This window comes from Acipenser ruthenus, chromosome 4 (assembly GCF_902713425.1).
Source record: "Acipenser ruthenus chromosome 4, fAciRut3.2 maternal haplotype, whole genome shotgun sequence".
In the NCBI taxonomy this organism is placed as follows: Eukaryota; Metazoa; Chordata; class Actinopteri; order Acipenseriformes; family Acipenseridae; genus Acipenser; species Acipenser ruthenus.
Window position 1 is genome coordinate 96,027,901 of NC_081192.1, and position 17,363 is coordinate 96,045,263.

Sequence of the window (17,363 nt, forward strand, 5' to 3'; positions counted from 1 at the left end):
TATCCTAGTGAAGAGCTTGTACAAGTGAAGAGGTAACATGTAAACATACAGCCTCTAAAGGTGAGTATACCTTTAATCACTAAATATTACTTAATATTTTAAAAAGCAAACTGAAATGATCCCTCCCCTAAATTAACTGTATGTCATTAATTCAGTACATTTTTATTGATCTGAAATAATCATGAAATAGTGCCATCCTTTAATTCTGTTCTGTTTGGTTGACCCACTTCTTTAACATCACTAGTACAAGTTTGTAGCCGTGTGAGAGTGGCTTCACTTATAATGTGCCCTTGCCCACAAAGACTGGCCTCTGAGTCCCTGACCAATGTGTGTGCATGTGTGTGTGTGTAACTATAAAGGGAAACTAAATACCAAGTGTAGTGCTCTCTTGGGGGATTAATCAATATACATACCTTGTGTTTATAGCAGTCAGTAAAGTATTGCTGTGTGAAGATTGTGATGGTGAACGATCACTGTATATTGTAGATCTGTCTAAAGAGGCCTGTAAATGCTGCAAGTGAAAACATGTGTGTTGGGTTTCACTTGCAATTCAAGGATTCCCATAGGAAAATATAAAAGATAAGAGACAAAGAAATGTTTGATTCATTGTAATAATGAATAAACTATATTTTGCACTTAGTCTTAAAGGATGCAAGCTTTATTAAAATAAGGTTAGCATTAATCAACAACATAAATAAACTGGAGTGTCAAGAGTACTGCCATATATAAGTAGTAGCAGTAGGGACCTCTAGTGGGGAATGTTAGTATTGCACAGTTTATCTGGGAGCTGGTCTCTCCTTATGTATATTGGCCAATAAATATTGTGTATTTGATAGATGTATAAATTATGGGGTTATTGTATTGATGTTCTCCTTTGGATGTATGTGTACCTGATTTATGGGTCAGAATAAAGGCGGGTGGGGGGTTATAGAACTTTCTTTTGGGACAGTACCCCTTTAAATGATTAAAGGTAACGTACCTGTGGGTGGGGTTGGTGCTTATAAAAGGAAGGCAACATGGCATCCTAAGAAAGAGAGATAGTTTTGGTGCCCTGAGCTGTTGGTTTCTGCATGCTGATCTAAAGTACTGAACAAGGGACTGTCTGTGGTGCTGTTGTTTTAAGTGTGGTGGATAGTCATATGCACAGTGGAGCTTCTTGCAAATAAAGTCTTTGTCACATAGAGGTCACCATCGCTTGGTCATTAAAGACCCCCGCGACAAATATGTCTTAGTTTTTTATTTATTTCTGTAATTTGCAACATTATTTTAATTAGTAACACACATGGTCAATGTTATATATGTAGTTTAACAGTATTTATATTTGACATCTGCACATTGTGTGCAAAACCAACTGCATTCTAGAACTGTATTGCTGTCTTCATTACTTCCTTACTGTTAAGTCTCTGGATTGGGTTTCAATTTCATTGCATCTGATTTATCTAGCGCCTTTCAGACCGTCAGTTAAAACAGAAAGAAATATGCAATATCAAGACATAGTAAAAATTACAACATAACAATAAATTAATAATAATAATAATAATAATAATAATAATAATAATAATAATAATAATAATAATAATAAAACAATTGAAGAAAACAGGAAAATAATAATGATAAAACGCATAATTACAAAAATAAGCAAATCATTATTTGTATGTCTAATTAAAAAGGCTGAACTATAAAAGTGCCTTTAATATTGATTCAATTCTAAAATGCACTGGAAGCCAGTGCAATGAGGCCAACACCAGAGTTATATGACACTGTAATTTTTCGAATGTGAGCCTCAATACTCAAATCAGAATCAAATATAACCTAACAGCAAAACTTCTGTCTTATTCAATTGCAAGACATTTTTAGGCATCCAACATTTGATATCAGCAAGACACTATTAAGGCCAAAATAGCAGTGGTGTCACCAGGTTTCACACCTCGTCAGCATAACAGTGAAAATGAACACTGTGTTTACGAATGATATCACCCATTGCTACCATATGTATAAAAACAATAATAAGGGACCAAGAAAAGAGCCCTCGGGGACACCACAAGTACTAGTAGATAATCCTGATAGATTCCCCTAAACAAACACAGTACTGTCTATTACTTAGATATGACTTGAACCAGTTTAGAACAGTTCCAGGCAGGCCAACCCAGCTTTTAAGACAATCAATTAAAATGGTACGAGCCACAGTATCAAATTCAGTACTAAGGTCTAAAAGAAGAGTAAGAGTTGGCATTCATCAGTTAGTCATTTACCACTCTGACAGTGGCAGTCTGTACTATGAGCAAATCAAAACCCTGACTGAAACTTTTCAAGGACATTGCTGACATCCAGAAATATGTGGAGTTGTTTGACTGCTTCCTTTTCAAGAACCTTAGCTAAGAATGGCAAGTTAGAAATGGGTTTAAAATTACTCAAAACAGTACAATCTGTTATATTTTGAGTAGAGGCTTAACCAAAGCTGTTTTTAAGGCAACTGGACCTTTTCCAGTTGACAGAGATCTACCTTGTATAGTAAGAACATCAATACACAAATAACTAAATATACTTAAGGAATCGATTTGGTATTGGATCTAAGGAACAGGTGGAAGATTTAATCTGCATAACTAACGGATTCAAATCCTTAATCAAAGAAAAGGATTCCATAACAGAGCCGATCTGTCTAGTGGGCACATTCATAAAGGAACCATCCCAAGGAATTTGATCCCTAATCGTAATCATTTTAAGAAATTCTTCACTTAGTGGGAGAGGCTTCAGTATAAGGAGGTGCAGCAGGTGATGGATTTACTAATCTGTGAATAGTTGAAAAAAACAAAAAACACGAGTTATTTTTATTAACATCAATAAGGTTTGCGAAAGAGCAACATCTGACTGTCCTCAGAGCTTTAGTCACTTTAATAGATGTTGTTTTCAAATATCATAGTGAATGTGCAATTTAGTAGCCCTCCATCTATGTTCTAATTTGCAACATTCCCTTTTCATGTTGTATAGAGTAATGTTAGCCCATGGTGCAGTTTGCTTAGAAAAAAGTTTTAACTGGGGCCACAATATCAAAAGTATGTTAAAAGGTGGTTATATCTGTCAACTAACTCATCAGTGACAGAGAGTGGGTAGCGGTGAGTGGTGATAGTCTCACTATTTCGGAAAACCTTGTTGCAGTTGAAGAATTTATTATGTGAGTTTTAATAGTAGGCAATATAGCCTAAAAAAGAATTTAAAAATTATCAAAAACAGTAAGATCTACTGTTGATGAATTATAAACAGCTAAACCTTGAGCAATGACTAATCAAAGGTATGAATACAACAGTGAAGAGGAACTAAAGCGAAATCTACTACCACTATTCACAAAAGAAGATACCACTGCACAAGCACATAGGCTACAAGTACAACAGCAATACAAACCTAAACCCACAAACACATAGAAAAAATGGCAGAACTTAATATCATATATGTGTTCTGCTATGATCAATTTAATGAAGCTTAATTAAAAGCAGTATTAAATAAAACACATTCTAAAACACATAAGCTAAAGGGATTGGCAAATTACATTATATGTCTGACTACTTGATTCAATTCAGTTATTGATTCAATCCAAGCAAAAAGTCAGGGCCTAGGAAGTTATTTCCCCCCAGAATAAAAGTAGTAGTTGCACACTAAATAGATATGATTTGTTCTTGAAAGGACCCAATATCTTCTTCTTACAGTGCTTCTAACAGTATACAGAATAAACCTGTATTTACTGGCAGTCTGCCCACTGCAGTGCAATGTTGTTCGGCACCATTATTATAAATGGCACACAGGTTTTAGGTTTAGGTCAAGGTAAGGTTGATTTAAAATACCACTCTGGAAGTCATAGACGAATCAAGCCTCTATTATTCACCAACAAGCACAACTGAATCAAATCTATTGTATGTCATGGGCACAAAATCCAGTAGCACTGAGACTTTGCTTACATAGAGGGGTTATACATGCCTGTCAAGACTGCTTTTAAAAAGTACATTCATTTTACACACATGGAAGAACATATGGCTCACTAAGACTGTCGTAGCCTACAACATTTATAGTTTGAGAATGAGCATTAGTATTAATTATGGGATTTGGTAGTTACAGTACTGTAATATATGCTCAACCAGGGACCAGCTCATGTTAGTTGCCTTTCCCTTTAATAGTCAATTTCCCATAGATGAAGAACAATTAGCATGTTTATAGTTAGGTCATATTTATAAGTTGTTTATGTGAAGTTTAAATGTCTGAACTTTTCCAGGTTTTTTTAGTTTCAAACAAACCTACTTTTGTTCACTGTAAGATAAGACAAAAATAGATCAGATGGTTAAAATGGTTAAGACAAACACTAACCAGCTTACAGCAGTGAGGTACCATAACTATAATCTTCAAGTCACTGTTATATTCTGCTAGCACTGAAATAGGCCCAAGTGCCCCCTTCTTTTAGATTATGGGGTATAACAAGCTATATTTTTTTTCACTATGGATTTTTTTTTTTTTTTAATCAACCTGGTGCTGAAATCTAAAACAAATTTGAGGTTCTATACACAATGTTGAAATCTGAATTCATAAGTAATAATAGCTATTTAATTGTATTTTTCCGGTGCCAGCATGACAGATAGGCTTTCTAATCGAACACTGTGCAAGAAAATGAGATATTTATGACTCGGTTCAAGCCTGTCAAAAAGAGAGAGCTTGTTTTGTACAGTGAATGTGACTCCTGTTTAAATTACAGGTACTACAATATATTAATTCTGTAATATGCAGGTTCATTTCCCCTCAGTGTTCGAGTAGAAGGCCTGCTAGTCTGTCACGTGGTGGAACCGGGAAGGTATGACTGCATGTTTTGCTTTGTTAGTGTCGGAATCAATGTTTTGTTTTAGTGTCTGAATCAATGTTTTGTTTTAGTGTCAGAATCAGTGTTTTGTTTTAGTGTTGGAATCATTGGTCTGAACCAGGTAACTACAGACCACTAAGCGTGACTTCTATTATATGTAAACTTATGGAAACTATAATAAGATCTAAAATGGAAAATTACCTATATGGTAACAATATCCTGGGAGACAGTCAGCATGGTTTTAGGAAAGGGAGATCGTGTCTAACTAACCTGCTTGACTTTTTTGAGGATGCAACATTGACAATGGATAATTGCAAAGCATACGACATGGTTTATTTAGATTTCCAGAAAGCTTTTGACAAAGTCCCGCATAAAAGATTAATTCTCAAACTGAAAGCAGTAGGGATTCAAGGAAATGCATGCACATGGATTAGGGAGTGGTTAACATGTAGAAAACAGAAAGTACTGATTAGAGGAGAAACCTCAAAATGGAGCGAGGTAACCAGTGGTGTACCACAGGAATAAGTATTAGGTCCTCTGCTATTCCTAATCTACATTAATGATTTAGATTCTGGTATAGTAAGCAAACTTGTTAAATTTGCAGATGACACAAAAATAGGAGGAGTGGCAAACACTGTTGCAGCAGCAAAGGTCATTCAAAATGACCTAGACAGCATTCAGAAATGGGCAGACACATGGCAAATTACATTTAATAGAGAAAAGTGAAAAGTATTGCATGCAGGCAAAAAAAATGTGCATGTGTGTCGACCCAGGGAACTTTTTTGACTTGAAAAAAGAAACAAGGACCAGGGGTCACAAATGGAGATTAGACAAAGGGGCATTCAGAACAGAAAATAGGAGGCACTTTTTTACACAGAGAATTGTGAGGGTCTGGAACCAACTCCCCAGTAATGTTGTTGAAGCTGACACCCTGGGATCCTTCAAGAAGCTGCTTGATGAGTTTTCTGGGATCAATAAGCTACAAACAACCAAACAAGCAAGATGGGTCGAATGGCCTCCTCTCGTTTGTAAACTTTCTTATGTTTTTATTATTTTTCAACAACGTCCTTTACTGCTGCACTAATTAGATCATTCCAAGTGCAGTCCTAATTACAGGAAGGTTTTCCCATGAGAATAATAAGATTTATATTTGTAATAGTTACATTTGCTTATTATTTACATATCATTTTCTAATAAGGGATTACTTTAAATAGATCTTTGCCGATTAATTATTGATCAACACACCTATTTTCTTGCTCATTTGGTCAAGTTTCAGATTCAGGCAAAGCTCTGATAGGAATTATAGGGCAGCAGTGTGGAGTAGTGGTTAGGGCTCTGGACTCTTGACTGAAGGGTTGTGGGTTCAATCCCAGATGGGGGACACTGCTGCTGTACCCTTGAGCAAGGTACTTTACCTAGATTCCTCCAATACAAACCCAACTGTAAGAATGGGTAATTGTATGTAAAAATAATGTGATATCTTGTAACAATTGTAAGTCGCCCTGGATAAGGGCGTCTGCTAAGAAATTAATAATAATAATAATAATATAATCATCAGTGTCTTAAACTTTCTGTAAATCATCTTATTAAATGTCATCACAGCTGGATAAGTGGTTCATTAGACTATATGTAAAGTGTGAGTATGATGAACAAACAGCTCTATAGTTCACTGTCACCTACGACATGCACCGCCTGTGGGTGGGGGAGATCATAATGCTGTATACTTTAACTATTCATTAATGCCAGGAGTAGGTACCCTGTTCTCTCTTACATAGTTTTCAAGGACAGATCAAATATGATTTTATTATTTGTATTTTTTATTAGGGTTACATTTATATCATTTTAAAGCGCTATGAAATCAATCTTGATCCTTTCCACTGGCAGTGCTATATCAAATCAGCCCCAGTTAGGATTGAGGGGAATTGTTCTCTAACTCATTCTGATGGAGGAAGTTACAAAGTGTGCAATTGAGAATGAGGCTAAGCAACGGGTGTTGGGGTGTTAAATCTGGAAATGGAGCGAGCGGAGGAGGTGGGGGGTTGGGGGGGGGAGATGTTGCTAGAAGGGAAATATGATTTATGATATTTCTTAGATTTACAGATTGGTTTCATGCTGCAGGTGGAAACGTAGCACTATTAACTATACATGATTAGTTTATGGCACACACTAATTTATTCAGTGACCTTGTTCAAAGAGACTTTTGAGCTACTGAAATATTCACCAACAACCTTTCTATCTTGCCTTCATTCTGGATTTTGGGCTGATCTAGTTAACACTTCTAATAAAAATATATATATATCAATGTATTTTTTGTCAGCAGATATCCTCGACTTTAGCTTGAAGTGAGGTTTAAAAAAAAAAATTGTATTTATGGTGTTTAGGATCCTCTGAACTGAGATGTGCAATATTTCAAAAGGAAATGATCCCTTTGTGGGGATTAGTATTTCAAAGTATGTCAAAATCTGTGATAGGCAATCTCAGCATAGGAAAAAAACTTTGATTCCACTGTAGCCATGGTCTGACAGTTTGTTAACAAGTAAATTAAATATATATTTGTGCACATCAATAAATCCAATAACCTAACCTTAAAAAAACAAATACAATATTAGATTGTATTATATTAAATTGTAGTTCAAACAAACTCTGATAGTCTAGCTTGACCTCAGCAGTGGCAGATATAAATACTGCTGCCTAGGAGAAAAACCCCAGAGATTTTCCACTGTTTAGATTATCAAAATATAGACAACTTTATCTATTGCCTTGACTTTTAAGTATGTTCATATGCTGAACTAAGGTTAAAAAAAAATGTGCAGATATAAAACATTCCCAGCAAGGCCAATAGGAAAATACATTTTAAAGCATTCATTTAAACCCTACTTTTTTGGCTCAAACCACCTAGAACCCCTACCTAATTTATCAGTAGAAATGTAAAATATTCTCTTTTCAATCACCGCCTTTTCATGTGTAATGGTACATACTATTCTGTTTGTGAGGGCATTGAATGTGAATATTATACATGTATAATCAATCTGATTTCAAGGTAGTGTATTACATTCAAAAGTTTCATCATAGTTCTTCATAGTTTTGTCAGATGTCAGGGTCCTTTGGAAGCGATTTGTTCTGTATGTGCTGTGCTCTGTATCTTGTTGCTCTTAAGGGGTCTCCAGTTCTCAATTGGAACCACTTTTTTGTCATTTAATTGATTTATCTTGCTAAATTAACCTGTAGCTTGCATCAGTTCTGGTATTCCTAGCCACATTAATACAAACATATTCTGAAACAGAACCTTTAAAAAATGCATTGAAGAGGCTAACGTCCATTACATGCATTAGTATCCAGCTATGAGATGCTATAAAACGTCAGGGGAAAAAAATATATATGTTTCTTTTTTCTTTTGTTCTGTAGGAAAACAAGTGAAGGACAATGACTGGCAAGACCCAGACCAGCAATGTCACCAACAAGAATGATCCCAGATCCATCAACTCGAGGGTTTTCATTGGCAATCTCAACACAGTAATAGTAAAAAAAGCTGACATTGAAGCTATCTTTGCCAAGTATGGGAAAATAGTTGGCTGCTCAGTACACAAAGGATATGCATTTGTTCAGTACATGAGTGAAAGAAATGCACGGGCTGCGGTTGCAGGGGAGAATGCAAGAATCATTGCAGGACAGCCACTCGGTAAGCTGCTGTTTTTAATGTGCATCTTTTTGTTGCTAGACACTGGAAATAATGATGTAAGTCATTGTCATGCACTTACATAGACTTACATAGATTGGTGTACCATACAAGAATACATAAGGAGAGTTTAAATGAACTGCATTTTCAAAGCTCAAAACCGGGACATGTTAAATAAATGCAGAGTCTAATTAAACCTGTAAACCTGTTAAATATACGGTAGGCTATTTAATGGTTATTTAAGTAGACATTCTCTCACTCTTAGTATTATCTTTTTTTAAGCAGATAGCTAATTTCAGTACACTCCCGGGTGTACTAATTAGTTTAACTTGCCACATTGTGTTATATATGTATTGCTATGTATTGTTCTTAACATTGTAACAATATTTGACAAAGGTTTGAGAAAACTAGTTACTTTACCTAAATGTATTTTTGTCCATGGCTGTTTTTTTTAGAACTGTCATGGCAGGTAATTGTCTCTTTTGTGAGAGCTGTGTTGATGACTACAATAAAATGACAAATACAAAATGTAATAATAAATTAGGGATGTAGAATAGTCAAATGAACTTCACAAAAGGCTATACAGAAGAGGAAAGCGAGTGTGTGTAATGTTAAATGCACTTTAGAACACTTTTAATGTTATTAGGGCTTGATTTGCAAAGCCTAGTGTGTCCATGCACCATGAAGGTAAACCCAATTTGATATCATGTCCTGCATGAATACAGGTAACGTAGTCAGACACTGCCAGTCGGCATTAACAAAGGTGTTATTGAAGGTCTGAGGTATTTTAAATACTCTATTGTGATTGGTCAAAACAGGTCACATGGGGGTGCTGATATTACAGCATATCACCAGGGGTTGGCACTTCTTTTCAAAAAGGGGCGATTCACTATTAGAGATCCATACGCCACTAGCCTTTAAAAAATACAGACATACTGGAAATTATTGCAATAAACATGACTGACGAGATTTATGTAAATGTTGAACTTTTGGGAAAAGTAGATATTGAATGAGTCTGACTCGGACACCAATGATTAGTGAAAAAAATCAGTTCAAAACTCGCAATTCTGATCGGTCTGCTCCTTCTCCCTGAACTACAGCGTGTCCCTGACCCATTCTGAAAAGAAATAGTTTAAAAAAAATATCTTAAACTTTCAGCTTTTTAGTAAAGATCTGGGATGATCTTAATCAAGACTGTGGTGGTTAAATGGATGTTTTGTTGCCCATGCCCCCGTCTGTGTCCGTTCTTCTCTGGTCGGTTGCATCTCAATCAATCAATCAATTTTATTTTTATATAGTGCTTTTCCTGTAGAACATCTCAAAGCGCTGTACATAGCATAAAGTACATCAGCAATTGTTAATAACATCAGATACATAAAAAAACGACATTAGAAACAGCATTTAAAAATACAAAGCAATTAAAAAAAAGAGTTGATACAAAAGCCATTACAATATATAAATACATGTGAAACATCTATTATAAGTTTTACTAAAAAAAAACCAGTTAATTACTAAAAGTCAAGGAAAACAAGTGTGTTTCAAGTGAAGATTTAAATCTCCTGCCCTGCCTGCTGCCACCAGTCCCACCCCCTGCACAGCTGCGTGATCTAATGCAGAATATTTATAAATGCATCTCGACAATTCCTGTCGTACCTTTCTCTCCACAGAAACTTGTCCAGGTACAATGGTATTATCTCTTCTGCTGTGCCCTGCATTGTTTTAACACTAGAACAACCAAGGCGGTCACTTTGACCGTTTTTGAAAATTAAATTTAAATTGTGGTGCGTGTGTTTAAGATGTGCTTTCCTGACTTTTCCTAAATATATGTACGAATTGCCCTGACAAAGAAAGACGTAGCTGCAAAAATCAGGGAGATAAAATACTATCATACCTATTCCGAGCAGGAGTGGTCAAATTGACCGATACATATAAAACATTATAACAGTTAAATGTTGTGGTATTATTTGTATTTATCAGTCGGGACTTGTCGCCATGTATTGAAGTTTGATTATATCAGTCTGCATTCCTCAAGTGAGCAGTCTTTTTACATTTCTATTGTTTCAATGAGCCTCCTGATAGCCCATCAATCAGCCTTGACAGCTCACAACGCCAGGCTGTCTGTCTGCACTTTGGTTACTATACAAGTCACTCGTTTTTCAAAGAAATTCATTGTTATCCCAATACACATTGAAAATGGATCGCAGAAGACACAGGACAGCAAAGCAGTGTTTGGAATTACTGCAAATTTTACCAAACAGCGATTCTGGTGAAGCAGAGACAGACAATGATGAATCTGGCTCTGAAGCAGACTGGGTTTGCGAAGATGAATCTTCCAGCAGCAGTGACACCAAGGGTGCAGGAGATCCCGTGGAACAAGAAGCAATCCTGTGGCAGCCCCTGCAAGGATGCCAGCCACTTCACCTGCATCAGCCCCTGCACCTGATCCAGCCGCTACTTTACCTTAGGCAGCCGTTTCTCCAGCGGCAGCGCCAGCACCACCTGGCACTCAAGAGGCTGGTAATGATTTCACTGTTTGGAACACTATAAATCCTGGTGTTGAAACTGCAGGTAGAAGGGGTGAACATAATATTTTGAGGGAAGTTTCAGGGCCCACGGCATATGCAAAACAACACTGATGAGAGCGCATTGACACGCATACGCTTCACCACATACAAAGTTGCACTGAAGCAGAAACCCAGCAACAACTACAAGATGATTCCTGGTCAGTGCCCTTGGAGGAATTAGACGCTTTCATTGCACTGGTATATGCCCGTGGAGCATTTGGTGCCAGAAGCCTGGGTTATGGTTGATAGCTGTGCCAAATGTGCAAAGACAGTCTGCGGTAAGTGCACTGCATATTTTGAAAAGCGCAGGATCTGTGTGATTTGTGCCAGCACTTAGACTTTATAAACGATTGTAAATGAAGCCCATTCTGTTCAAATATTTATTTACTCATGTCATTTCAATTATAGTATGTCTGTGTATAAACGCACAGCTTCAGTTGTGCTTTGTTACATAGGCAATATAAACCCATTTTAGATGATTGTGCATGTGTTGTGTCAGGAAATGGAAATGAAAACCAAATACGAAGGATGAATAAATTAATTTATTTTTTGGTTTTAGGTCAGATCATCCTCAAAGACCTAATTCTGAAAGGAAATACATTGTTTCCGAATCTCATTTGCTAGTTTATTTGATACGTGTCCATTCTACAAACATTCTGAATCAGCTGGAGCTATATCTAAGACTTTGGGGACGTATATTGAAATAACACAGTGCTGCTATAATTGTGGACAGGTCATTTCATTAGTTGGAAATGAGAACAACTCCGTCTTGGTTTTCCTTTCCCCGCAACCACTTATACAGCACAGACGTGGTTTTTTTTGTTTTTGTTTTGTTTTTTGTTTTTTTAATTGAATGCAAAATTAATCATAATAATACATCATAATACAACATGCAAATGAAACATGTACAGTGTGAAAGATTACTACACAAAACGAAAGCAGGTACAAGTTCCTTCCTTATGGAAAATTAGACAGACCGTGTTTGTCACACAGACTAGTGTGTTTCCACATGGAGGTAATATAGCTTACACAGTGCTTCATTGGGCAAGCGCCAGTACATCTGACAGTACATGCGGAAGTCAAGTTTTTTGACTCAGAAGAGATTCTCCAGAAGAATGGACATTGGCAGTGCGGCATTATGCAAATGTTTGTACAGATTATTATACAATGACCAAATACATTCTCCTTTCAAGAGTATCAGAATCTGGGGACGTATGGAGGCATCTGTCTGTATACCACATTTATATCTTTATTTTACAGTAAAATCCAAGCAATTTAACACATATGTATTATCCTTTTAGTGTCATTTGTAAGATGCACAGAATAGCTCTTAATGTTCATGTGTGTAATAATAAGTGGCAACATTGGCTCCTTTTACTGAAGACAGCACTCCCTGATGTAATAAAAGCAAAACATTGTCTTTGTTCATTACCAGATGCACCAGCAAGTAAAATAATAACATAATCTGACGCAGTTGAAATACTTTACCCCAGCTCACACATACACTGCTATTCTGTGCCCATGGCAGGAAAAAACTCAAACAAAAGTAAATGTCCAAAACATTGCACCTTCTACCAGTCAATACTGCATGCATGACAGGTTACAGCAAGATGTATTTCTTAAATGAATGTTTTGGTCGAGTAATGTTTTAGTTTTAGGGCTCTCACTATTATCTACAACAGTGAAGTACATAATTTAAATGTTTGACTTCTGTCAGAGGAAATGCATGCATGATACAAACCAGCTGTACTGATGAATAATAGTACTTAACTAGAAAGAAAACCAAATAGTTAAAAGCTGTACAGTATCTTGAGAATTCCCTCGTCACAACTTTTGCTGAATGAAGTCAATAGTGCAGAACATGATTTATGAAGACATGGCATTCACAGGCGTTTGTTACTTTACTCTCAGGATGGAACCTGTCTTTAGTGTATTCAGCACTGTTACTCTACAGTATATGTGTCACACTTTACATTTAGGATATACTTTTTTACATATATCTGGAAAAAAAAACGTATCCAATTGTTATGAAAGTTTAACAATTTATAGCAGAAGTTATTGAGGGTATTAGATTCTGGGGATGTGTGAGAGTCTGTGTTCCGTACACATTCCCATTAGTATGTCACTGTGACAGGATGCCTTGGTGGTGACGTCCCCACACCAGGAAGCTGGCACTGACAACTACTGCGGGTTGATGCGCTTCTGCGCGTATTTAATGTACAAAAATAAATCAAAAGGATAAACAAAAACACAGCTCACAGAACCAAAATAAACAAATTAAACAGAAAAAATGCACACACAATACCTACACCCAAAACAACTATTGTGCTGGTCTCTCTTTTGCTCTCTCCGATCCTCCTCTCTGATCACCCTCCCCGTTCAGCCAAAGCTACAGGTCTTTATACATGTGGCCATCTCCAGATTACTAATAAACGAATCAATCCGGAGATGGACACATTCTAAACGAGAGTTTTTAACCTGCGTGGTCGACAGCCAGTTTGTCAATAATCATTCGCTGCCGACCACGCATTCTCACGAGATGTCTGGCAGAGACAAGCTGCTAACATCACCCCTGCCAGACCACACTGAACTAAACAATAGTACATTCACCCGTGATTTTAACCCCAAACAATACATTTATCAGCAGGGCTCTTCTGCCATGCCACCTAGCTACATGCAGGGCTCTTCTGCCCTGCTACAGTCACACTTACATTTTTACATGTATTTGGAAAATCACTTCATAAATTATTATTCTGTGGACATATGAAGATGTACGTACATCTGTTTATGTATTTGTCATTCTATACTATTCTGTACTGTTGATATGCTTGCAACCTTTGATTATTTCCTGAATAATAATGGGTGAATATGTTTAGAATATGAAAATCAAATAGATTGTAAAACATCTATTTTGTGTTAAACCTACACCTGTTATGGTGTTCCGCAGTGGTGAACTTTATTTTGATACCACAAAGCAAGTAAAGACCAGCTTGGCACATGGGGCAGATAAATGCCACAGTTGGCACAACTATTCTGGTTCTGGTTTCAGCCACACAAGTGTTATTCTCGATCTGTATGGACTTCTTGCAGCACCTGACTTCCTCTTCTGGGACAAACAGCTCTGGCTCTTGTAATCTGATGATCTGATGAGCAGCTACAATTGAAAGAACAATGGACTGTTAAATTGTAGCAAGGGTATAGCTTCAACCTGCTGATTCAACCGCCAGGCATTTACAACAGCACCATTCAGGCAGAGGTGGACAATTGGACAGAACTCCGGCTCCCGAGTGGCACATCCAGTAAAGGCTTGGAGTGCAGGATGCGCCCTATACCCTGGAGATTGCAGGTTCGAATCCAGGCTATGTCACTGCTGACCGTGACCAGGGGTTCCTAGGGGGTGGCGCACAATTGGCCGAGCGCCGCCAAGGTAGGAAGGGCTTAAGTCGGCAGGGGAATCCACGGTTCACCGCGCACCAGCGACCCCTGTGGTTTATAGGGCACCTTCGGGTCTGGAGTGGAGTCATTCAGATCTGTGTTGTCCTCCGGCACTATAGGTCTGGTGGCCTCGCTGTGGCTCCGCAGTGCAAAAAATGACAGATTAGCAGGACCACGTTTCGGAAGACACGTGTTTCAGCCTCCGTTTCCCGAGTCGTCAGGGGGGTTGCAGCGGTGAACCGGGATCAAATAATAATAATTAGGCATTCCAAATTGGGGAGAAACCCGGGGTAAAAAATTGCCAACGACTAAATTTATAAAAAAAAAAAAAAGGTCAACTCCACCCATTACCTAGTTGGACACCTATAAAGTAGTAAAATAATAGTAGACATATTAATATTATTATTTATTTTTTGGCGAGTTACAATTGTTACAAAAAATCACAGTACAAAGTATCACATTACAAAATATCACACTGTAAAGTATCACATTTCAGAATATCACATTACAAATAAGAGCAGTTAAGTACAATAAAATCAATAACAAAAGATCAAATAAAAATAAGAGCAAAAAGTAGAGAATACAGTAAATAATTACATTTAAGAGCGGGTTCGACTAAGAGCAGTTAACTTACATGAAAACTATGATAGTCTGGAGATAGGAGAGAGCAGAAAGGTCAAGACAGCGATAGGTGAGTACAAGAGTTTTCAATTGGATGCGAGATGCAATAGGGAGCCAGTGCAGAGAGTGGAGAGTGCAGAGAGGAAGGGAAAAGACAAGGCGAGCAGCAGAGTTTTGGATGAGCTGGAGCAGACAGATGGCAGAGGCAGGGAGGCTGGCCAGGAGGGAGTTGCAGTAGTCAAGGCGGGACAGTACCAAGGCCTGAAAGAGAAGCTGTGTGGAGTAGTCGGTGAGGAAGGGGTGAATTCTGCGTATGTTGCCGAGTAAGAAGCGACAGGAGCGTGCCAGAGTAGAGATGTGCTGAGAGTAGGAGAGGGAGTGGTCAAGGATGGCACCGAGATTCTTGGTGGATGAGGAGAGAGAGAGGGTGATGGATTTAAGAAGAACAGAGATAGAGAGATCAGCGGTGGAGGAGGAAAGGGGGGAGAAAAGGAGGTCTGGCTTTGAGATGATGCAAGTGCATCCAGGAGGAGATGTCCGAGAGACAGGTCGAGATACGGGAGGACATGTCAGAGTCAGAGGGGGGAAAGGAGAGGAAAACCTGGGCATCATCAGCATAGAAATGATATGAGAAGTCACGGGAGGAGATGACGGGACCCAGGGAGCGGGTGTAGAGAGAAAACAGGAGGGGTCCCAGGACTGAGCCTTGGGGGACACCTGTCGAAACAGAGCAAGAGTCAGAGGGTGAGCCATGCTAGGACACCCGGTAGCTGCAATCAGCAAGGTACATATGTACCTTTCCAATACCAAATTAATTCCTCCAATCATAAAATATAAGTGTGGGAAGGCATCATACTTGTTTATGTTATAACCTACAATAATCAAATATTATTATGAGATTACTAAAGACGCCAGCGATTTCTGTTCTTAACAGAATGCCTGTGTCAGCGATTTAGTTGAGATGGTTTAAAATAATGGGCTGCCACTTTCAGTATTAGTAGTATTAAGGATAGCAGTTAAACATGACTTTCATTTATATACACACACACACACACACATATATATATATATATATATATATATATAAACAGTATAAAAATAGGTCAAATGAATACGGAACAGATGCATTGTACAGATGATGTTTACATTTAACAAAACGCTATTTTGATCCTTGCACCCTTGCATGTATAGACGTTATCCTTCAGGCACCCTCTGCTGCAGCAAACCACAGTGTCTCACAACTCTCGCAATATATAATGCTAGAGATCTCGCTAAGAAGATGCAATAGATATTTCAATTTGTATATTGCAGCTCTTCATTAACATATTTTGTCTTATTACATACGACAAAATATATACTTTAGAACTGTCGCAACAAAAATGCATATTGTGGTATGTTTGTGGTATGTTTGCGGTATGTTTGCACTGCGACTTGCCCATCTTAGTACATCTACCCCAAAGTATCTTGAGGATACAGCATTAGTTAAGCAATGTTCATAAGATTAAAATAGAGTTTATATATATATATATATATATATATATATATATATATACATATATATATATATATACTTGAATGGAAAGATTCCACATATTCTAAATATGGTTGAGCTAGAGGGATATAATCCCTGATATATGCTCTTAGAGTCTTTGTAACCGCATCACAAAAACAAATCCAACAAGATCACTCCATCAGCTATTAAGAAAAAGTCGTTTAAATCAATTTCAACCTTTTAATAAGATGTCAATTCAGGAATGGATAAATCAAAACATCCCGGAAAATACGAGCACCTCTGAGATGTCTAAAATCGCTGTAAGTAGTACAGAGAGAAGTACTGTCGGACAGACTGAAAAACCTACCATCAGTACTACTAGACATGGGAGCATTATTATTATTATTATTTGTTTATTTAGCAGACACCTTTATCCAAGGCGACTTACAGAGACTAGGGTGTGTGAACTATGCATATAAATGTATATATATATATATATATATATATATATATATATATATATATATATATATATATATATATATACAGCTCTGGAAAAAATTAAGAGACCACTGCAAAATTATCAGTTTCTCTGGTTTTACTATTTATAGGTATGTGTTTGGGTAAAATGAACATTTTTGTTTTATTCTATAAACTACTGACAACATTTCTCCCAAATTCCAAATAAAAATATTGTCATTTAGAGCATTTATTTGCAGAAAATGACAACTGGTCACA

General features: G+C 37.3%; 1 protein-coding gene across 9 annotated transcripts in view; it reads left to right on the forward strand.

The window, feature by feature from the left end:
• LOC117400632 (RNA-binding Raly-like protein) overlaps window positions 1-17,363 on the forward strand; it is a 166,165-nt gene that overhangs the window by 77,909 nt on the left and 70,893 nt on the right. For 8 of the 9 annotated variants that reach the window (XM_059023122.1, XM_059023120.1, XM_059023121.1 and 5 more), the window contains one exon: window positions 8,243-8,516. In XM_059023122.1, the coding sequence (XP_058879105.1) occupies window positions 8,261-8,516 (256 nt within the window). In that variant the 5' untranslated portion in view covers window positions 8,243-8,260. Of the gene's footprint in view, window positions 1-4,767; window positions 4,832-8,242; window positions 8,517-17,363 lie in introns of all 9 variants that reach the window. The other variant, XM_034914828.2, reaches the window with a different exon arrangement.